The 24,084-nt window shown below is 38.7% G+C and overlaps 1 protein-coding gene across 2 annotated transcripts in view; it reads right to left on the reverse strand.

Annotated features, from left to right (window-relative positions):
* Window positions 1-24,084, reverse strand: part of SLC4A4 (solute carrier family 4 member 4) — a 290,745-nt gene that overhangs the window by 126,441 nt on the left and 140,220 nt on the right. For both annotated transcript variants that reach the window (XM_088020772.1, XM_088020764.1), the window contains one exon: window positions 18,618-18,694. In XM_088020772.1, the coding sequence (XP_087876898.1) occupies window positions 18,618-18,694 (77 nt within the window). The remainder of the gene's footprint in view (window positions 1-18,617; window positions 18,695-24,084) is intronic.

Raw genomic sequence — 24,084 nt, forward strand, 5'->3', positions numbered from 1 at the left:
AACCATGAGAGACTATGGACTCTGAGAAACCAACTGAGGGTTTTAGAGCAGAGGGGGGTGGGGGGTGGGTTATCCCGGTGATGGGTATTAAGGAGGGCACGTACTGCATGGAGCACTGGGTGTTACATGAAAACAATGAATCGTGGATCACTACATCAAAAACTAATTATGTATTTATTGTATGGTGACTAACATAATAAAATAAAATTTTAAAAAAGTAATACTAATGATTACTAACATTTTTTAAATCAATAGTTCCTGGCCAGATATCAGATCAGGAACTTTGCATGAGTTATCTTATTAAATTCTCACCACATTTCTATTAGCAAGTTATTGTTGTCACTATTTACCATGAGGAAATGAGACTTAGAAATAACATGACCTAAGATCATGAAACTAGAAAAGGCAGAGTAAGGATTCAAACCAAAGTCTGTCTATCTCCAGAGTCCAAGCCTTACCATGCTAAGCTCAGTGACTGTTCTCCAGCTGTTTATAACCAGGTCGAGAGAAGGAATAAGCTTTGGGGTCAGAGCTATAAGCAAACCTCAGTCCTTCCTCCTCCTAGTTGTGGAACAATGGGCAAATGACTTCATTTCTCTAAGCTGATTACCTCATCCATAAAATGGGGACAATAAATGACCACATCATAGAAAATAAGAGGTGTAGATGAATGATGTCTGAAAGTGTTTAAGCACAGTGCAAAGCTAGTAACAGGCCCCTCAAAAATGTGTTAAATGGAGGAATATTATGCGACTCTGAACCAAGAGAACATCAGTGGGGATGGAATGTTGAAAAGAGATTTGAGAAACAGGAAAAGGCAGAACATACAGGATTTTCGGAATGCCTGGACAGAGGGGGGAAGGAAGAGTCTAGAATGACACACAACATTAGAACTATGTTTTTTCAAATGTCCAATGCTCCCTAACATCAAAAACAAATATTTCACCAATACTGATGAACAACAAATTCACCACTAAAATTTTGGCTGGGCACTAAAAATAACCTGCACCCTACAGTTTCATTTTATTTTAACCTAAGCAATAGAATGGTAATAATAATTATTATCATGTTAGGAGCTTTAGTAACATCCTAGAATATATGGGGAAGAGGTAACTGGCACAATAAAATTTTTCTCTCCCAAAGGAATAAAGTAAAAGACAGATTAGTACCATATTTAATTCAGACACAATTTTCTGAATTTTAGGAAGAAATCTCTCCCCCAGTTTGCATCACAGTCTTAAGTACATATATCCATCTAGTACAGTGCTTTTGTAGGCAAGTTAATTCTACCAAGTTTTAAGATACATGGCTTTTTTAACCAGACAAGGTTGCAGAGACACCTTCCCCAGGGTAAGGCTAAAAAATCAGATAAATAGAAGGTTGACAAGAATGTGGGTGGATGAGTGCAGCTATATAGTAAAACAAACATTAATTCCTCACAATAACAGGGCCATTTTATCTGCATTCCCTCAAAATGACACACTTGTCCTTGAATGACCATGTTTTCAGCAGGAAGAAAAAAAAAACCTTAAATGCTTTACTTCTGACTCTCACCCTATTAATATCTAAAAAGCAGTATCTTTGTACAGTCTTCCCTCTCCTACCCCAAAAAGAAAGATCCTAAACATAGGGTTTCTTTTGTTCTTTCTGCCCCACAATCTCCAGCTGCCATTGGGAGAGAGGGGCTGCAGAGGGAACAATCAAATGAAGACAAAACAAAAATTAGCATCACAGGGTTAATGACTTCAAGAGAAAATTATAGTTTAAGGGGAAATGTTTCATGTGCATTCTCCTCTGCACACATCCCAGACAAGGTAGCTAATAAAACAACACAGACTGCTCTTTTAAAAACAAAAAGTGCAACGGATGAGAGGTGGGAGGGTGGGGTCATCAGAGGTAATGAAGGCAACTAAGAGTGGAAAGTTAATGGCTCAACAAACACCGATGCAGAGTGCTTTTCTTGGGTGGAAGCTAAGAAGACGCTGCCCACCACCCCCACCACGTGCTCCACACCAGAGCAGTCCAGGAGCTGGACAGGGCTCCGCTCTTCACGCCCCGTGGACCCCAGAGCTGGTGTTTCGGGCTTCAACCTTCTACTTCTCTGTCCTCAGCCTCACCTGTGCAGTTCTTTCACTCAGAGCAAGAAGGAAGAGCCAGGACTCTTGTCAAAGCACAGAGCAGTGGTTCTAAACTTGGGGTCCCTGGTGGGAATCCAGGGGGGTCCACAGGCACTTTGAAATTATATGCAAGTTTTTGTGCCTACACATTTATTGTGCATTTCTCTGGTGAAAGCATCCATGATTTCATCACAAACTAAATGGACTGCTGACGTGGAAAAATGCATTAGACAGTCTTTAAACAGAAAAAAGTACATAACGAAGGCCAAAACTGCTACTTTCGGAGGTTTAGGCCTTTGTGTACAGAGTTCATACTGAAAGCTTTTTGCGGTCCAAAGAATGGGGAATTTGTACTAGGAAAAGAGATACTCAGAACACCACAATGCGAAAAAGGAAGAGCATCCCTCTATGCTAGCTGCTCGTCACTGGCAAGAACATGTTCCCTAGATGATTCTTACAGAATCTGGGAACTAAAAGGGACCCAGAAGGGGCCAGTTCTGGCTCTCCTGAGACCCAGAGAAGCTAAATATTCATTCAAGGTCACACTCTTAGAACAGTAACGGGGGCACAACAGATGCCCTCTCCTGAGCCCTCTACTTCTGTTCTCCCCCACACCACAGAAAATAATTACAAGAATCACCCCCTGAAATACTGTTTTTGAAAAGCCAGTGAGTAAACGTTGTTAAATATAGAAGTACTTTCCACTTAGCACATCAAATGTGGTGATAAAAATCAGCCTGCAAAACTAACAAGTAGACATAACTCTGGAGACCTGTCTGGGTGGGTGCTTCAGTATCTGACTACTTGGAGCCTAGTAAGGAACTGTCAAGAAAACGTCCATCTGCAGAGAGACAACAGAGGTAAAGCACACCATCTATTGACTTCCAAATGACTGCTAGCAGTTCTCTGAGAATTCAGCACTGTCAGCTGGGGAACATTTAAACCAGGTCCTTCCAGGGCTGAGATGTACAAGGGACCATATGGCCCCAGCAGAACACTTCAAACAGGCAGCTGTATGACTATAATTAAATCTGTAGTAGTCATGCTATTATTTATTTAGCAGATTTTTTTTAACGTACCCTCCACTGAGGTCTCTGAGAACATGCACCAAATTAGAACAATAGAAAATACGGAAGAAGTAGGTAAAGAGAATCCAGGGGAGAACAAAATCCTGACACAAGAGCAGACAACAGCTCTGCAGAAGTCTCCTTGACAGGGTCTTCACTTGCAGCCGGTGGGCTCTGACCGAGCACACCAGTAGATTAGGACCACGTTACGGACACGGATATCGAGCTTGTTTGTTCGCGCCCTTGTTCCCCGGTTCCGGGGCTACGTTCTACCTCCTTTTTTTTTGAATTTTCAATTTTTGAATCCCCATGTGCCATTCGTTTGACATTCATCAAATCATAAAATCTTAAAAGAACTCAAAGACTATCTAGTCCAATTTTCCACCCTATGACTATAGTCCTAACATAGTCATTTGCTTCTTGTTGAACACTACAGTAAAAGCATTCAGCTCAAGAGTTACCTCAAATGTCACCGCTGGCCACTCCCCAGCTCCTGGCAGAATTCATACTCCCTTCTCTCCACTAAGATATCTACCACCCTACGTTATTTACAGATGTATCTCAGAGTGGGTAATTAGAGCCCCTACAAGGCAGAGACGATGTCCTATTCATTTCTGTAGTCCTGAACCCTAATACAGTGCTTTGTGCAAGGAGGACTTAATAAAAGCTTCATAAATTAGTGATAAAGCTCTATTTCCTATCTAATTCATCTTTATATTAAAATAAAAACTGCCTCCATGAAACATGCACCTGCTATTATATTTTATGTCCATGGCAACAGACAGTAAATCTATTTTCTTTCACTATAAAGCAAACTTCATGACCTTCCTACCCCTCAAACCTTCTCCTCTCCAAGAGTTTTGGAAAAGTTACTTCAATTATTCCCATTAGGTTAGTGCCCAGGCATCTCACCATCGTAGTTACCATAACCACATCCCCTTCACTGTTTTTGAGTAATGGGCGCCTTTGAAACTTTCTATCTAATAAACTTTCTATCCAAATAAAGCAGGATTTCTCATACATTCTTATTCACTTCATGTTTTGAACTTACATAATTTACCTTTACTCTTGTTAAATTCCTTGTGGTTTCAGCCCGTCAGGACCATTCTCCATCTGGATTCTAGGATTTAAAATGTAGATAGCTAACCTTGTCAATTTTCTGTCCTCTGAGAATCTGATAAGCGTGCATTTTGTCTTAATCCAATTTGCTAATAAATCTGTTCAATGGGGCAGGACAAGCTAAAAAATGCCAAGGCATGAGAATGCCAAGACATTCCATATTTCCATTGGTTATTAATGCACATACTTTGAGTATAGTTCTTCTCCAGCTAAAACCCTATGATGGTCACATGGCCCTCAGCTCATCAAAGTGCTTACAACATCATCACACATTCTATGGATGTTTACTACAATCAAGTGGCCTGGTCAGAAAAGAAATGTGGTTAAAACCTTATTCAAGTTCTTCTATTCCACATACATAGCAATGATTTGGATCACAGGCTAGCAAACTTTTTCTTTGAAAGGTCAAATAGTAATTGTTTTAGGCTTTGCAGGTGGCAAACAGTCTCTGTCACATACGCTATTTTTCAAACAACACTTTAAAACTGTAACTGTTCTTAGCTTAACCATTTTTGGGCTACTGGCTCTCTCTGACCCAAGAGCCATAGCTTGCCAGACATCATCTCTTCAACTCTGAAGCAAAGAGCCTATTGGCGAAGACTAGCATTTGACCAAAAATTAAGATAGGCAATGACTCGATGACAGTTGTAGTAGGTGTTATGATGGAAAAGCATAATGTGCATCAAGACCCTATAGCCACAGGCTCGAACCGAGACTGGAGAGTCACCAGCATCTTCCCTGAAGAGGCGACGTTCACAGAGGAATGAGTGAACAACAGGTGCCTGGGCAGGAAGAGCATTTCAGTCAGAGGAAACAGCACAGGCAAAGGCCCCAAGGCAGGGGCAGACTGGCACCTTAACGGACCTGAAAGAACATTTGTGTGGTTGGAGTACAGTCAGTGAGGGAGAGAACCCTGAAAAATGACTCTGGAGAGAGAAGTTAGACAGTGCAGGGCTATAAAGGCCATGCGGGGGATCCTGGGTTCATCAAAAAGGCAATGGGCAGCCACCAGACGGCTTTAAGCCATGAGTGATGTTCGTGGCACTCTCCTTCCATGCAAAGCCTGTCTTATATTTTCTAGATACCTTTATAGTACTTCATCAGTTTTCTACACTCTCAGATTTAAAAACCACACTGGTTTGTGTGAATGCAAAGTAAGTCTTAACATACTGCTATCGGCTGGTGAGGAGCTCGCTACTTTCAGGAAAAAGAGGGAAAAGAGAAAACGCCACCACTGTAAAATTTCACTTGTATGCTCCTCTGGGAACTATTTAATAGAGAGTCATTCTACATTAAGATCTATTCTAAGAAAAATTAAAAAATACCCGTGTTCTATTTTGCTACTTTCTCTTGAATCGCTACAAAGTTAAAACTATATTGCTTCACTCATTTTACTCCCTCCATGAGGACTTTGTTGCATAGTTTATCCTACTGCACTATTCACAGAGAGACAGAAGAAAGCAGAGGGCAAGCACCTCATCTCTCTACCGGGTGTACTTCACATACATTTTCTTGTTTTATTCTCAAAAGAATCTGAGAGGTAAGGTTTCTACCCACTCTCCTAAGGCTCAGAGACATTAGGTACCTGCACAGGATTACTCAGCTAGTAAGGAAGAAAGCGAGTATTTGAACCAACATCTCTGGGATTATAAAACCCAGAATTTGTTACTACTTCAAGCAACACACATTTCTTATTATCCAGAAAATTCTGGGGGTGGGGGGTGGGGAACTACTCTAAGTCTTCTATCCCTTTGATTTAAATCCTTTTCTCCAAGTCCTTCTGTACTGAGGTATTACAAACTGGGTATTTGGACCATGAAGGCACAGACTAGGGAATATATAAGCACAGGAGCATACAGCCCCTACTATAACTTTCAAGAAAAGGGAGAATCTTCTAAAAGCATTTCATTTTCGTCTATTGTTTTTCATTTTAATAAAACCTGCATGTTGTCCTACTTCAATACATCTTTTAAAAATGAAAAACCATAGGAATTTTTAGAAGTATGACTAGAAACCAAAATGTAACCTGAATCCAGGGTTCTCAAAAGAAATCATCACACTCTCCTGCATTAGCAGGACTTCATGCAGAGTCCCACAAAGACATGGGGGCCCAGGAACAGCACTATCACCCCAAGAAAATCCCTTCATGACACGTTTTTACAGAGGTTTTCATGATCCCCTGATGACAACAGTCACTCCGTGAGAATCCTGCACTTAGGAAAAGAGTTTCACAACAATTTTAAGCACTAGTAGCAGTTGTTATTTTTCTAAAGAAGATCTCCCTTCTCGGGCACAGTGTCTGAGGATGGCTCCTTCGAGATCATAATTCAACAAGGCAATAAATTATGCACCTAGTTTTTCTTCATACAAAACCACAATATAGAGGCCACTTACTGAAATATCTGGAATTCCCCTGGTTTATTTCTCAGGATCACAAATAAGCTGATACCGAAATGGGCTTTACCCTGGTAAGTTTCATTTGTGAAACAATGAGTAATGCCATCAAAAACACCAGGAGAAAAGATCAACATTTCACTCTGACCAAAAGGTTCTTCTGAAGCAAGTCATCCTAATACATGGGTTTCAACTTGATTTGTTCTTTCTTCTTTTTAATAATATACTTGGATCTTTACCATAATGCTGTCCTGACAATCTAAACTATAGAAAAATGTATGAGCAAAATAGGGTTATAATAATGTATAGAACCGTAAATTCAATAATAAATCCCACTCAATGATAAATTCTTTCCAAATTTGGTACGGCTTGCCCCTAATTTCTCACTAATTTCATACAAAGTGAAGTAGCTCATATCTAAAAGTAAAATGTTGATAGTCCATCATTTAAATGTGCTATGCTTGGGAAAACAGCAATACCATGTCATCTTGCAACAGAAGATCTTTCTGTTGCTGACAGTTGGCTTTTCCAATATGTCCTTGTGCCACACTACACTTTGTTTTAAATAAAGGGCAAAAAAAAAAAAAAGATCTGGTGTTTTCTTTAAACTATGTCAATCAGCCAGTTAACTATGTTCCATTGAGCTTTCATTATGAGAAAAAATGTGTAAATGGATTGTACAAATGAAAGAGCAAACTATATTTGAAATGTTAGCATTTGCATGATTGTCCTAGCCAAAAAAAAGAAATTTTAAATGTATGAGATGGGCAAGCATGTGCATTTCAAGCAACTGGTTAACCTAATGAAACACTCTATCAGCAATCATAAGAAATACTAATTTTTCAAGTCACCAAAAAGAAAAGATAATAACAATGCTCTGAGAAATCACCTTTCTCTGAGAAACTCTCATACTCATTTTCTCAGCCTTTAAAAAGAAAAAGTTCTCAGGGCGCCTGGGTGGCTCAGTCGTTAAGCGTCTGCCTTGGGCTCAGGTCAAGATCCCAGGGTCCTAGGATCAAGCCCCGCATCAGGCACCCTGCTTGGCGGGAAGCCTGCTTCTCCCTCTCCCACTCCCCCTGCTTGTGTTCCCTCTTCTCGCTGTCTCTCTCTGTCAGATAAATAAATAAAATCTTTAAAAAAAAAGAAAAAGTTCTCAAGAAAGGGTAAGTGGAAGCTGATTCACCCTTGATTAATCATGATCATTCCCAACAGCAACTAACTCACAAGACTGCTGCCTCTCCTGCCCCCGAACCCAACCCTCTGCGTCCCTTCCCCACACCCCATAAGGAAGATGAGACATACATACATATAAAAAACAATAACAAACAGTTGCATCCATATGAAATGACAAGTAGTAAGTGCCAGGTGGTGTCAGAAATCCGAGACAGGAGTAATTAACGTGAGCCAGAATGTTCAAGGATGCATGTATGGAAAAAGTAGACTTGACTGAGGTCTTGAAGTAAAGGTGGGACTTGGAAAAGCAGAGAAGAAAAGGGAGATTTGGGTCCAAGGGAAATGTGCGTGCAATAATAGTCACACAAGGACAATCGGGCACTTTTCAGCAGCATGCAGGCAGAGCAGTGGAGTGCAAAAGTTGAGTATGAAACCCCAAAGAGCCAAATTAGCAATGTAAATTTGAAAGGTGAGGCATGAAATCTGAAATGAAACTGACTTCCATCCCACCAATCTTACTACAAAAGCAACCAAAAATAAAAACCAGTAGCAGATTTAAATAATGAAAATGACAGTGATAATGAAAATTTGTATACTATTCTAAAGTGTTTTAAGCATGTTCCTTTACACACAACAACCCTGTGGAGGAGGCAGTTCAGACTGAATCATAACACCTGTATTATGAAACAGGAAACTGAGATTCATAGCACTTAAGGTTTAACATGCTTATTTAAGTCTTCAAAGCTACTGCTGAGATCAGCTTCATTAAAAAAAAAAAATCAGTACTAATTGCTTCCCTCTTACCAGAAAAAAAAAATATGGAAGTTATAATGATGTGTACCTCTCATACTTCATGGTCAAGGAGAGTATATCTATAGTGAGAGTGAACACTGAACAACCTGAAAGTCAAGGAGCCATGGGGTGTTTGTAAGTAAGGATCTGTAAATGGAGTATCCACCATGGTCCACAGACAAATCAACTAGCTAACTAATCTACTTTTGCTAACGCCACAGGTTAGCTCAAACAATAAAAAAAAATTGAAATCTTGTTGTATTTCATTAAATTGGGGGTTGGGCCATTATTTCAAAGAATTTTTAAATCATATTATTTTCCATTTATCGGATAAACCAAATTGTTCACTTGTATGGTCTACCTGCAGATAGTTACATTCCAATTTATTTTCCCCACCTCTTACCTTTTTCTCCAAAGAAAAGTATTTTATTTGGCTAAAACTCTTATTTTCTGTTATTGATGTTCTCTCCAGTGGAAAGATGCTTCTAGAGTCCCTCATTTCTCTGTGATTGATGGTTCTGGCCCACACAGTTATCTTGTCTTTCACTGGACTGCTGTACTTTAGTATCAGTACCAACAGTTTATTCAGTTTCTCCAGCTAGTTAGAAACTCACAATCTAAGATCATATATTATACTTTTTATTCTACCAGCCTTCTCTCATTGACCTCCAGCAACACCACTTAGGGTCTGGGCACACAACAACTACTGGTTGAGTCTTTTAATCACTGTGGCAGCAGAAATGTCTGGTGACCATAAGACCCTTAAGAATTTGTTTACACTGTAGTAATTCTGATGATTAGCCTATTCAGCATGATGTGTGCCTCAAGGACAGACTGAAGGGCAATAACTATCAATTTGACACCTGAGCCTTGGGACCTAAAAAAGACCCTAATCCAAACAGGCAGCATCCCTGTACTCATTAAGAAGATAGGCTGCAGGGCCAGGATGCAGCTCTACCTCTTAGCTGCTATTTAACTTTGGGGAAATTACTTAATCTCTTTGTGCCTCAAGTTTGCCAATATGTAAAACGGGGTTGATCGTACCAACACCAAAGCATTAGTGTGTTTAACCTATATTAGTTGTTGTTAATTATTGTTAATTATTCTCCACAGAGGGATAGACTCAATATATCAGGTGGAGGCCTGAATCAACAACAGTGCAGCCACTTTTGAGGTTCAAAATGATTACAATGGCTCCCTATACAATGACTCAGTTACTTTCTCGCCTTTCGCATGTGGATGCACAGAACACTGAATAGGCAATAATGCCAGTTTGGTATAATTAACTACTGTCTTTCAGATTGTAGGAAAAAATTACTGCTGCTCTTTTAACACATGGAGGTAGAGAGGAAAGAAAGGATGGTTGTTTTCATTTCAGTTCAGCTCTAGGGAGTGAAACCAGACCACTGGTGGTAACACATAGAGAAATCAGGAAGCTCGGCTGGTGATTGATAAGGTCATGAGATTCTGTAGAGGCAAATCAATCAACTAGCCACTGGATCAATCAGACAAGTGAGCTGGAAACAGTGGGGAGCCCTTCTCTTTCTGAAGAAGAGCAAGAAATACTTCCTCCCATGAAATGGCCTCTTTGTAAATCTACTCTGCAGCCATTCCCTGTCAAGGGGGAAATAAATAGCAAAATCTGCAAATACTCCCCAACATGTAAAGAATGGTTCAATGATCTCTTTATCAGTTATCCCAGATGACAACACTCCTTCAAAGTTCCTAATAAAGCACTTCCACATAAGGTATGAACTTTTCATTTAAGTAACTTTAGAGTCTGGATGTAAGTTCACTTAAAATTCTCATCGGGGTGGGGAGTCAGGGAGAGGAAGGAGATGCAGAGCCAAGCTGCAAATGTGTTGAACAGTGCTTCAAAAAGAATACTTGTCCAACTCTTCTTGCAATTTTCCTTTTTGTTCCAAATGCTGACCACCAAGAAGGGCTCTTGAGATGAAGCCATTCTTGGTTGCCAAGGAAATTCCCACAAAGACTGAAGGATTTCTTTGAGAGCTGGGGACAGCAACACCTTTTAGCAGAAGCAATAAGAAACATACAGGTGGCTGAGTCTACTGTCACTGTACTTTTCACCTCTTTACCTCAGAAGACAGGAGGATTAGCCAGCTCAGAGATCCAATGAGACTGGGAGAATAAACCCAGTTTTAGCCTCAATATTTTAAGCTTCTGAAAAAAGCCCCCAAATTGATCTGGGAGGCAGATGCTAGTGACTGAGATTCTTTTCACTTTAGCAACTTGAGTCGCGAAGCTTTTACTGGAGTGAATCATAAAGAAGAAACTCAAATCTGATTGGCATACAGTATCCTAGCAGTGGAGGAGGATTTATTAAAGTGTTTAAAAAATCTAGGACACAAATTGGTATAATCTTTTGGGAAGGTAATTGGCAATACACAGTGAGCCAGCAATTCCACTTATAAAAATTTCTCCTCCAGAAATACTAAAGAATTCCAAAAAAAAATTACAATAAGGATTTTTCTTAAAACCTTGATTGGTAATTGCAAAGAAATGAAAATAAAAATATCTGTAAGAGAACATTTAAATAAAATAGGATTCTGGTGGACTACAGCCTTTAAAAAGAATAAGGTAGATGTCTGTGGCATTGTTAGGTTTTAAAAAATCCATCTGCAGAACAATATGACCCTATTTGTATTTTATATAAGTATATAAGTTTTTAGGCATAGAAAAAATCTAGAGGACTCTCCATTAAACTGCTGATAGTGGGGCGCCTGGGTGGCTCAGTTGGTTAAGCGACTGCCTTCGGCTCAGGTCATGATCCTGGAGTCCCGGGATCGAGTCCCACATCGGGCTTCCTGCTCAGCAGGGAGTCTGCTTCTCCCTCTGACCCTCTTCCCTCTCGTGCTTTCTATCTCTCATTCTCTCTCTCTCTCAAATAAATAAATAAAATCTTTAAAAAAAAAAAACTGCTGATAGTGGTTATTTTGAGGGTGAGAATTTGTGAACTTTCACTTTCTATTTTATTCATATTTGCTTTGTTTGAATTTTTACAGCAATTGTATATGCTTTGTAAATCAGAAAAAAACTAAAGTTTAAAAAATATACAGATAATAACATGTCACTATAGCAGGTTAAGAATGATTCCATGTATATATTTATAACTATTAGAAAGGTTTTTTTAACCAGGCCCTTAGGGTGTTCCTCATAAGGTATTGCTGTTTTCTGGTTGTGTAACAATTTGCCACTTCCAAGGGAAAAAAAAGTTGTTTATCTTTTTAATGAAGTCATGGTCAGAAGTAGGCAACATGTGACATGAGAGTAGACATCCATCAGAGATAATTGTTGATGGCATTCTATGACTCTCTCTAATATATTCTAAGAACATTCATGGTATTTAAATACAGTAGAATGCTAGGTATTGAAAAGAGGAAAAAAGTGCCATCAAATATAAAACATGCCAGTTAATTATTTAAGACATAAAACCTGCCATCCCTTTCATTATATGTCCAATACAGGAATGCCCTGCAGTTGTCCTGAGTTCAATTCTTTTACAGGTACAGGCAAGAGTGTGGCTCGGGACCCCCACTCGGCTGCTCTGTTCTGTTCTACACACCAGTGCTCCTTTCTGAACAGTAAAAACTAAGATGCTTGTCACTGTTCCTCAGAGAGGCCTCCAGTGAAGGTTACATGAGTCATGGGTTTTACCCGGGCGACATGCCTGACATCAGCCAGCAGTAACACCAACAGGAGAACTGGAGGTAGAGAAGCAATCACTCAAAAGCTCAGACCCACCACTCTTGGTGGCCTATGTCCAGTGCCGGTGCATTAAAATATTTTAATATTTTATTAATGTTCATAATTTAATTAATAGGAAACTTTTTCTTTCTTAAAATACTTTGTGAAACAGAAGAACTTCCCTTACTGACAGAAATAAGATCTTGATGTCTATGGTAAATATATTAAGAAACTGGCTATTGGGTCTTTAGGCTATCAGTTTAATGCACTGTGGTGCTCATCCAATGCTCAATTATAGGAACACCTGATGATCCAGAACACTGGCAAATTCCTCTATCCTATTACCCAGGATCCTCAGTGATCTTTTAAAAATATAAATCAGTACATACAACTTTCCAGGTAAAACTCCAAAAACGGTGTCTCATTCTCACTTGGAATAAAAATGAAAAGGTACCCCCCGTGTAACTTCTCCGGCCCATCTACTACTTCACACCTGCTACCTTTGCTCCAGCCACTCTGGACTTGTTTTTTCTTCTTTCCATTTCTTGGATACACCACATTCATTCCTGTTTCAAGGTTTTACTACTGCTTTTTGCTTAGTATAGAAGCCTCTTCCCCCATAGCTTCTCCTTTCTGGCTAACCCTCCTACCTAAAACAGCTTTTCTGTACCTCTTCACATTACCCTGCTTTATCTTCAAGATAGTATTTGTGATTGTGTGAAATTACTCTATTCATTTGTTTACTTGTTTTTATTGTTTATTGCCTACCTATCCTCAAAAGCATGGGAGTTTATGAGTCAAAAAATTTATGTCTCATTCATCTCTGGAACCCTACCTACCTCTGAGAACACTTTCTAGCACAGAATATACTTTTTGAATAAGTGAATGAGTTCAAATCACAGCAACATACAGTTATGGGGTGATTTAAAAGTTCAAATTTGTTGCAGCCTCACAGTGACTGAAAATCATAGTCTAAGTTTCACAAAAAAACTCCTCTTTTCTTTGCCTGAAAATACAAGATAGAGCTTAGTTTACTTCAGACAGGTTAATCTGCTTCATTTTCAAGCTGACACAGAACCTGTTTTTCACTGAATGTTAGTCTTTGATTCAAATAAACAGCTTTCATGAAAGTATATAGCATTATGAAAATGGGAAAATGCAACTGCCCCAATTTTAAGTGGGACACAGGTTCATGAAATCAGTATGTCAGAACTTCTCAAACATACTAATAAACACTGTTAATTCTTTAAGAATACTGGAGAGAGCATCAGGTGGGAGAAGGAAGCTATGTAAAGTCAAATTTCTTACAGAAAAGGAAAAGATGATAACAAATATCAGTTTTGTTAATTATCTAAGTGGCAAGCTAATGCCCTTTGAAAGAGACTCCAAAGATAATCATTGCAAGGGTTACACCAGGTCCCATCACGGACACGTGGCTGAAGAAACGCTGTAGCCACTGAGCCACAGGGAAGCTCACTGCAGCTACCCAAACCATGGTGACTAATGACATCTAAGGATGTAACCACCTCCACACAACATGCCTTTGTTCTCAGATTTTCACAGATGTGATTCCATTTGGAGTTCTCCCAACACCGCAGTGTTTCAATGGTCCCTAAAAATGTGCTAGAGACAAGTATTATAACCTCAGAAAATATGAGCCTTTCTTAGCCACTTCACCTTCCCTGAGGAGGGAACCGCGACCACCCAGTGCTCGGTGTGAATTAGAGGGCTTTCTGGCTGGGCTATGAAAAAGAAAAGGAGGTGCTATTGTATTTTTCTGTCACTGTGCGTATGAAATAGCTATTAACGCTAAGGGAAGTTTTATGTGAGCCTTAGGAAGGAAATCTTCAGAACTATGAAGAAATCATCTCAGCTGAATTTAGCTGACTCAGTCCTATATTACACATGTGTTAGAAAAGGATTAGGGGTTGTTCAGTCACAAAATGTTTCTAGATTTCATTTTAAGGAAGTCAGGGCTTAGCAATTTCAAACTTATACATGGTTTTAATGGTTTCTTCCTCTTACTCTCTGACAAAATATTTAAAACCATGTCGATTTCTGCAAGAAACAAAAACAACAACAACAAAAAAAAAACCCAGGACTTCAAAAACAGAAACCAAGACAGGCAAGCACATTGGGAGATAATAGGCAATAGCTGGTGCTAAAAATGATTATAACACATTTTAGAAATCAACCTTCAGTCAAATTCTACCAGTAGACCTATGGATAGGTTCTCAGATAAGCTAGAAGTGAGAACCAAATAAGAAGTTACAAGGTTATGTGAGCAGTGTCTCCCTAAGAATCTGCAAGGTATTTCTACATCTACTGCATTCACGGTAGTCTATGGACTGCCATTTCACTGAAGGTTGATCATGTAATTGTGAGATGTTATTGCATTTTACTGATAACCTGAAAAAAAGTCAAGCCCTTTTAAAGTCATTGTACCACTTAGCATATTACTTCTACCAGAGCTAAAGTTAAGAAGTAAAATGAGAAAGATTTTCTCATTCTCACAGCTGATTCCATACTCAAATGCAAATCAGAACTAAGCTACGGGCATTTGACAAGCACCCATTGCACTTGTAAGTTTTTTTAAAAAACAAAAAAGGAATAAAAGGAGATAGAAAAACAAATCAATCTAAGGTAAATGGGGAAGATAACTGGATAATGGAGAAAAAAATCTTCCATAGCAACAAAATAGAAGAGATTATTTATGTAGATTTACAAGTAGATGAGCTCCAGATGTTTTTTTTTTTTTTGATCTACTTCTCCCCAGGTGCTTTTCTGCTTAATAAATACAACATCCAAGTTGGAATATTGTTGAGGCATTGAATCACCTAAATTTTGGCTACGCTCTTCTGCTGTTAACTATTTTGAGCTATTTCTCAATAAGGCAGCCGCTACTGAAATCATAAGTACATAGGCTTGGCAGAGCCAGAGAGAAAAAGTGCAGTCCACAGATTTGTTTCTTCTGTTTTCCCAAAACAGAATCTCATAAAAAATATGCCCTCAAATTTTGTCACTATGTTGCTGTCAAAGAAATTCTGCTCTTCATAACTCTGAACATTAAACCCATAGTTCTTGTGCTACGGGGAAGTTATAGAGCTCCAGGAAGTGGAGAGGCACCATTGCAACTGTTCAAATTGTAGCCAGGCAGAATAATCAGTCAATCAGAAACTTCAGTTCCAGTCGGATGGAAGTTTTTGGGGCCAACTTGGAAAAGCATACAGAACAAGTTTGACTTTACTGCCAAGATCATTTCCAGGACATTGGCTAATTAATTATAAAAGCTTTTTCAAAACAAATTTGAGCCTGGCAACCTTTTTTTCCTACCCAAACAGAGAGAAAAAAAAAAGGTTAAAAAATAAAAGCCTGAGTTTATTGTGCGGGGGGTTTTTTTGCCATAGCTTCATCTTCTTTACAAACCCATTTTCTTCTCACCCTAAAATGATCCAGAAGCTTTTGTATTTGAAGTTACTAAAATAGTAAGTACAGAAACTGAAAAAATATTAGTTTGAATTCCTAATCTGCCTTTGATTGTAGATGAGATCATGGGTCAGTTCCAAAACTTCTCTTCATACTCTTTGGTGGGAAGCAAAGAATGGACTTTCTTCCTCTTTGTGGGATGAAGAGCTCATTGGATTAACTGCAATTACTGTAATAGATACAATGTAGATGGACAGTTGCTCTTAAAATGATATATTGTGTTTTGTTAAAAACACACAATAGGGATGCCTGGGTGGCTCAGTGGGTTAAGCAGTTAAGCCTCTGACTCTTGGTTTCAGCTCAGGTCATGATCTCAGGGTCCTGCGATGGAGCCCTGCTGGGGGCTCTGTGCTCAGTGTCCAGTATGCTTGTCCCCCTCCCTCTGCTCCTCCCCCTGCTCTCACACTCAGTTTCTTTCTCTCTCTCTCTGAAATATACAAATAAATAAAGTCTTTTTTTTAAAAATGATAGTATTCATCAGCCTTCGCTTCCTGGCTTTGAAAACAAAAAGGACAAAAACTTCTGATTTAAATCTTCTTGGTTTCACTTAATATGAACCTCAATGAATATGAGATGTTCATGATAGGCATCAAAGATTCTGGTTTCAAGTACTGCAATCACACAGGTTTTACAGCTAAATCAACACCCCCGAACCATTATGTTCCAACATACTTCATCTAACACTGGAATCAGAGCTTATGTAATATGCATCTTAAGCCATCAAATTTCCTCTGCATATGCCCAGATCTGAAGACACTCAAGAAGGTAAGAAATTTCTCTTAGCCAGCATTTACCAGCTGCTTACTGGCCAATTCCTGGCAAGAAAACTGTCAGTAATAAAATAAGCTTTTTTTTTCCAAAAAAAAAGTCTGTCAACCAGATATTCCTAACTCTGCCTTATCCTGTATCATGTGTACTGCCTTATTCAGTATCAAGACCCCTGGCAAACCACAGAAACAGAACCTTACTAGTAAATGTTGAATGGAGCCAAAATGGGCCAAATAATTTTGAGGGCAACTCTAAACAAGTCCTTGTTTACTGAGTTTTCTCTTTGCTGCTACAGCTATGTAGCTCCCAATGTATCCAATATTTAAATGATCTTCTCCTGCTCATTTCAAGGGGGAGGCAAATACAAGGGAGGAGAGCTATCCATATCAGCATATGAAGGGGGGCAGCTCTAGGAATCAAGACTCAACCTCAGTGTAACAGGGAGGTGACTCAGCCTGACAAAGGCCAAGAGAGTTCCTCTTCTGAGGAACACAAATTAAACTAGGAAGGACAACACTAGATTTCAGAGAATCCTGAAAGTCAGGTAGGGAAATCTGAACTTAACTTGATGGGAAGCCATTATAAACCTTTGATCCAGGAGAGAAATATGAGGGCAATAATATGAAAAACATATTACTGAAAAAAAAAAAGAAAAGAAAAGAAAAAAACATATTATTGAAATAGGAGAAAACAGAGACAAGGTAGTTCCAAAGCTTTTCTAGCAATCCAGTACGAGATGATGAAGGCCTGAATTGGGTGCTGCTGGTGAAGGCGAGGAAGAAAGAATCCAAAAGCCACTTCACAAGAAAGAACATAAATTCACCTTTCCTGTACCTTTCAGAATTCAGCAAGGCCTCTAAACCTCTGTCACTACTCTAAGAGCTGTCCAGGAAAGAGGCACATCATCATAAGTCTCCATCGCCTTCGAATATATAATTCAGATTTCTTTATTCAGGTGGAATTTTCACCCAATTAGTCCAAAGTAACTTGTTTTGTTTTTTAATATAAAGCACAAAATTATACCTACTCACCCTTTTTATGTCCACCCAACTGGGAAAAATGGCCCAAATTCTACCATATCTTTTTTAAAAAAAAGTAAATCAAGGGGCACCTGAGTGGCTCAGTTGGTTAAGCATCTGCCTTTGGCTCAGGTCATGATCCCAGGGCCTTGCTCAGCGGGAAGCCAGCTTCTCCCCCACTCCATGCACATGCTCACTCTCTTTCTCTCTCCCTCAAATAAATAAAATCTTTTTTTTAAAAAAAGTAAGTAAATCAAGATTCAAAACCTAATCGCTCTTCATGTCAAATAGGCTACTTACTATGTTTTAATAGACAAACCTACATACAGCTAACAAGACAATCATTACCTTTGCCTGACATATCCCCCAAAAGTTAACCATAGCCAGCATTTTTTAAACCTTCATACTTTATCAATGCACTTTTTCCTAAATTATCTCTTTTAATCCCCACAATAACCCTGTGGTAGGGATTATTATTACTATTTTAAAACTGAGATGGGGCGCCTGGGTGGCTCAGTCATTAAGTGTCTGCCTTTGGCTCAGGTCATGGTCCCAGGGTCCTGGGATCGAGCCCCGCATCGGGCTCCCTGCTCCGTGGGGAGTCTGCTTCTCCTTCTCCCAGCCCCCCTGCTTGTGTCCCCTCTCTCGCTGTCTCTCTCTCTCTGTCAAATAAATAAATAAAATCTTAAAAAAAAAAAAAACTGAGATAACTATAGCTCCAAGACTTAAGTTATCCAAGAGAATACATCTGTAAGGGTTGGAGTCAAGACTAATTCTTATCTTCGAACTTCAAATCCCTTGACATAGTGCTTTCCCTTCCCTCAGAGAACATGTGCAAAAAAAAAAAAAAAGAACCCATCTACACATATCAGTTCCTTTCAAGTTAGGGAACCATCATCTCTAATCTTATTCCAGGACCTTCCAGACACATATTTAGTCTTCGGTTTCAAAGCAGTCAAGATTTCTTTGCTTACCTGGTCCTTCTCCGGTTTATCAGAAATGTCATTCAGACTGGAGGAAGTCAGATTCCTATGGGTCATGGCTGGGCTACCTGAAAAAAACAAAAGTGAACCCTAATTGAAGACTTCAAACACAAGACTTTGGCTGCACACTTCATAAACACTTATAGATGATGATGAGAATGGCAATATGCTTTAGTTCCACTGGGACTCTGCTGAAGAGTCTTCCAGAGTACAGGTTGGAGCACAAAGATGGTTAAGCTAAAAGTATGTAAAATCGCAAATACCATGTTTAAATCTTACTGATTTCAAGATGAGTTAAACTTTAGAAGAAACATCTAAAACTATATGCATAAAAGTAAATTTACTCCTCGTTTGGCTTGCTTTTTGTCACTGCCCTTTATACACATCCTGATCTACCTGGTATCCTTCCCTTTTCCTACCCCCTTCAGAGACGGCCTCTTTCCTCATGTCAGCAGAAGTGGCCCCAGACTACAGGCCTGGACCTCCTCTCTCCAGGCCTCTGCAGTCCTTCCTGGGGCACCACTACCTCTGATCAACCACAAAACCCATCTGTGTTCCCTTTTCCAGTTCACACTTAACCAAAGATTTCTCCGTGGTGGGCATCTGATCCACAATCCCCATTCTTTGCCTCAAAGTAGTGCTACCATAGGCCCCTTACTTCTTGCATTCCCATTTGCCAGACTCATATAAGCATAACCCTTATTTCCCCTCAACATGCCAATCTTCTTATTCACATTACGTGATGGGTTTCATCATGAGCACTTCACGGGAACCAAGCTCCCTGGCAATACAGTGGCTGTAGGTCAAGTCTACTGGCAACCCAATGACTTTAGACACCATTATACAAGTAAAGAGAGGAGGGACATCTAGAAGAGTGATAGCCCATCTTCAAGTAGACTATGTTAATCAAAAGAATAACATTCTGTTCATTCTGCAGTTGGACTTGAAATTTCTAAGCTTACTAAGCAAAAGAGTAACTTTTCAAAGCCAGGGTGTTTGACCCAGCCCCTGCAGGGAGCTGAGTAATGCATTCATCATTAATCCTCAATGATCTGACTCAGGCTGGTCTTCACACCAAAAGGACAAGGGTTGAAAAACAAGCACCAAAGTTTGAACATAGCTTCACGTTTGCTTCCAAATTATTTTTTAGATTATAGACTTTAATTCCTTCAGATAGAAACTTCAACACATAATTCTACCGCAGACTAAAATCTACTCCTAATAATTTAACGTCTAAGTAAAAGCAGTTCTTTAAAGAATATAATTGTCTTTACTAAATCAGAAAAATCATAATTTTCTTGAGCTGGCAAGACAGGGTATTTTCCACTCTGCTGCATTTCATTGAGTAAGCATGGCCTAGATCTCTTAAACCCTTTACCTGGTGGGACATTTTATTCTAGGAAAATCTGAGCACAGGGCATTTTTCAAAGGAAAGTTACATCTGAAAAACTGCTTTACGAGCAAAATTAAAAGAACCTTTTTGAAGGCCACATTTTCTTCTCTGAACTACACACCAGGTTTCCAGCATGCACTCAAAACAAAAGACACCAGGTACAAATGTGAATGCTCCCAAACAATGCCGGGCTTGAAAGTAATAGGAAATGATGAGTAGCTATAATTTTGCACCTGACATTAAAAGCAAACGCCATTATTTGGACTAGCTGGGTGAAAAATCTACCTGAATGACTGAGGAAATCTGAACTATATATTCCTAAAGCAATGAAGCCTTGGCAATCCTAATCCTAAATTAAAAGTAGCTTCTGTAAATTAATAGATAAGACTGATTTCTAATTATCAAATCAATTGATGTAAGTGGCAATACTGAAATAATCTGAAAGAAGTTTCATTAAGTGATTTACATCTTCTGGGAAATATCCTAGATTCATTGATTTGCTTTGGAAACCATAAACACTGCAAAGGTGCATGTTTGCCCAAGCACTGTCCCGCTGCTGCAAAATCTAAATAAGTAAATGCCAAAGGAATCAAGTTTTTACTACAATGGTAATCCTGACTGATGTCACAACTTTTCCAAGAAACCTCATATACTGCCTCATCATTTCTCTCATGATAGCATGGATGTATTTGTACCAGACAGGGGTTCCAAGGAAGGCACAGGTCCCAGGAAGATGCAGGAACCAGATGGGGAAAAGTAGGTCAATGTTAAGAATCAACCAAATCTCCTGTCCCTCCTACCATTATCTGATTCTCATTAATAAAAGTAATATGAACAGCTTCACTGCTGTTTAACTTTGTAATACGGTGGAAGAATCCAGAAGTCAACACTTCTAGGTAAACCCTAAGCAAGATGGTAAGCATGCTTCAGTGTTTTCCCCACCTCCTGCCCAGCAAACTCCTCACTCCTGAGTCCAAACACCTTAAACCAAAAACAAATGCTTCCCCATGCAGTGGTCTCCAAAGTGTGGTGCCCAGACCAACAACATTGCCTTACCTGAACGCTTATTAGAAATGCAACTCCTTGCAACTTACCCTAGACCCACTACAGTGGTCCCCCTTATCTGCTGTTTCAGTTACCCAAAGTCAACTGTGGTCCAGAAGCAGGTGAGCCTCCTTCTGACAAATCATCAGAAAGTAAATAATAGCCTAAGGCTACATTACAAGGCCTATGTCATTCACCTCACTTCATCTCATCACGTGGGCATTTTATAATCTCACATCATAAGAAGGGTGAGTACAGTACAATAAAATATTTTGAGAGACCATATTCACATAATTTTTATTATAGTACATTGTTACAATGTACTATATACAATTTATAATTGTATTTTATTAGTTACTATTGTTAATCTCTTACTGTGCCTAATTTATAAATTAAACTTTATCATAAGTATGTGTGTACAGGAAAAATATAGTATATATAGGGCTAAGGCATCCACTGGGAATCTTGGAATATATGTCCTGTAGATAAGGGGATCTGCTGTATAATCCAAACTCTGGGTTTGGGGCCCAGTAATGAGGTTTTAACAAATCTTTAAAGTAATTTTGAAGCATGCTAAAGTTTGAGAACCACTGCTCTAAATAAACCCGTTACTTAAGAGGAGAGTGGGCCCCAGTCAGAATCTGAATTGAAAGAAACATATATAAACTGAAGTAGGCAGAGGGGTAGTTCTGACGACCTTGCCCTCCTCTAAGTCACTACTCCAAACTACTGTTATCTCAAGAAATCATTAAGTTAGCAACCTCATCACATAAACACGCAGAAAGTGTCTCGCCTGGCTTTTCCTCTAAATCCTCTCCTACACAATCAAATAAATAAATAACTTTGGAAACTCGTTATTTAATCAGCCTTTTCCAGAAATATATCACCCAAATCCAAGAAGACAAGGACAAGAGCCAAAAGAGATTACAAACCCGATTATATCCGGAATCAGAAATTTGTGCATGGCATTTTAGCAAACCCAGGAAGCGGTTATGCAACTGATCCCTAACAACGTTCTATTGTAGATATTTTGCACCTGACATTCAATAAGACACATTATCAGGATAAATCAGTGCTTTCTATTTACAGTTTGGGCCTATAATGCAAACTCATTATACTGCAGTCCTGAATGAGTAGGGCTAATAAGAGAAAATGTCAGCTTGTACCAAAAAAGTGAAATGCAACAGTACCCTTAAAGTACCTTACTTCTTACACAGGCAGGGGTTCATTCAACTAGTCAACTACCACTAGTCAGCCCTTTCCATCAAAATCCAGGGCATACAAATGTCATATAACTGCTCTTGGTCCAAAGAAACTTTTAAGTTTGATTTCTACAAAAGAAGAAGAATCAGCCTCAGGTGCATAATCATAATTAATTTCCATAGCACTGTTTTCTGGCCATAAGAAAAAGAAAGCTTTGGAGAATCACATTTTAGGCAGTTTCATACAACCAAAAACAATTTCACTTTGAAAGTACACACTTGGCAAGTACATACTGTCTTCTATAAAAATTAATTGAATTCTGTACTAAGTTTGAAAATCCTTGTTATTCTTTAGCACACGTAGCAATTCATAAAGTCCTTTACAATTATATCTATTAGATACAATAAAAAGCAGTAAGGAGAACTATAGCATAGGAGGAGGATATTTAAATGTGTACACATTAGATAAAAATGTAAATATGTATGTAATGCAATGAACACATGACCCCCCTCACCTCATACCTTTACAATGAAGCAATGGAGAATCTAAGAAAAAGCTAAAACAAAGATCCCCTTGGGTATGAAAAAAACTGGGTATTTTATTCTTAATAATAATTAAATATTTTTAGCATGAAAAATAACTGAGGTAACTTCCACATAACAGACATAAGGGAATCTGGGTGTCCATGTCAGAAAATTCAGAGGTATGGTCTGATTTGCACTCCCTGAGATCATAAAACTAATAATTAAGTGTAGTTTTCGAAGAATGCATGCAAATGTGTTCTTCTCCCCCACTGTTGACATAACTCTACCAGAAATCATCTATATCTAAAATTAAGGGGCAACTAATTTTTTTAAGTATGAAGTACTTTAACTTACATTGTCTTACTTAATGCTCATATAAGCACTTTGAAGTTAGTATGATTCCTATTACCACTTTACACATAAACAAAATTGAACCTCAAGGAGGTTAAGTTCATGGTCACACAGCAAGTGGTAAAACTATCACTTAAATCTGGATCTCTTAATACCAACCCAACTGCCTCTGAGAAAAAACTGGCCTCTCTATGTTATTTCCATAAATAAACACACAAACCTCACCATTTCTAACAAGGAGAAAATTTAATATACAACCACAAAGAATATATTCTATTTCCATGCCAATTTATGTGCAATATAATATCATTAAGGATATTCAAGGCAGAAACGTTCTTGGTTGTCAATTTAGCTACTCCCAGAAATAAAGTATACATTTACTTTTTCATTTTCATAAAGAAAAAAAAGGGGGGGAATGAACTTGCTACTCTGTTTGCCACTGTGATTAAACAGTAGCCCAAAACCACAGCTCTGTGTCAAAGGAGAAAAGGGTGCTAAAAGCAACAGCAATGTAATTATAAAAGCAATAATGCCACATCAAAAACTAATGATGTATTGTATAGTGACTAACATAACAAAATAAAATTAAAAAAATAAAAAAATTGAAATCTTTAAAAAAAAAAGCAATAATGCCGCATTCCTCTGAAGATCCTACCTCATAATCATAGCCAAGTACTACTAAAATTCCACAATGTACATACAGTCAACTATCCATTATTTCCATATTGGTTTTCTACCATATTTCAAGTTACTCCAACTGCAATTTCTTCCTAAATTCCACTAAAAGCAGGAATATAAGGGGACAAGGAGAATAAATCAACTGGGATACGAGCAATGAGTTGGAGAAAGTCTAGAAAGAATGGCTAAAAGGGAAGCTTGGATTTTGTTAGATCAGTTTCCTAGTCTTTTTTAAGATTTTATTTATTTGTTTGTTTATTTACTT

This window comes from Eumetopias jubatus, unplaced genomic scaffold (genome assembly GCF_037043125.1).
Source record: "Eumetopias jubatus isolate StellerSeaLion01/CBP00866 unplaced genomic scaffold, mEumJub1_p1.0 scaffold_2, whole genome shotgun sequence".
Taxonomy (NCBI): Eukaryota; Metazoa; Chordata; class Mammalia; order Carnivora; family Otariidae; genus Eumetopias; species Eumetopias jubatus.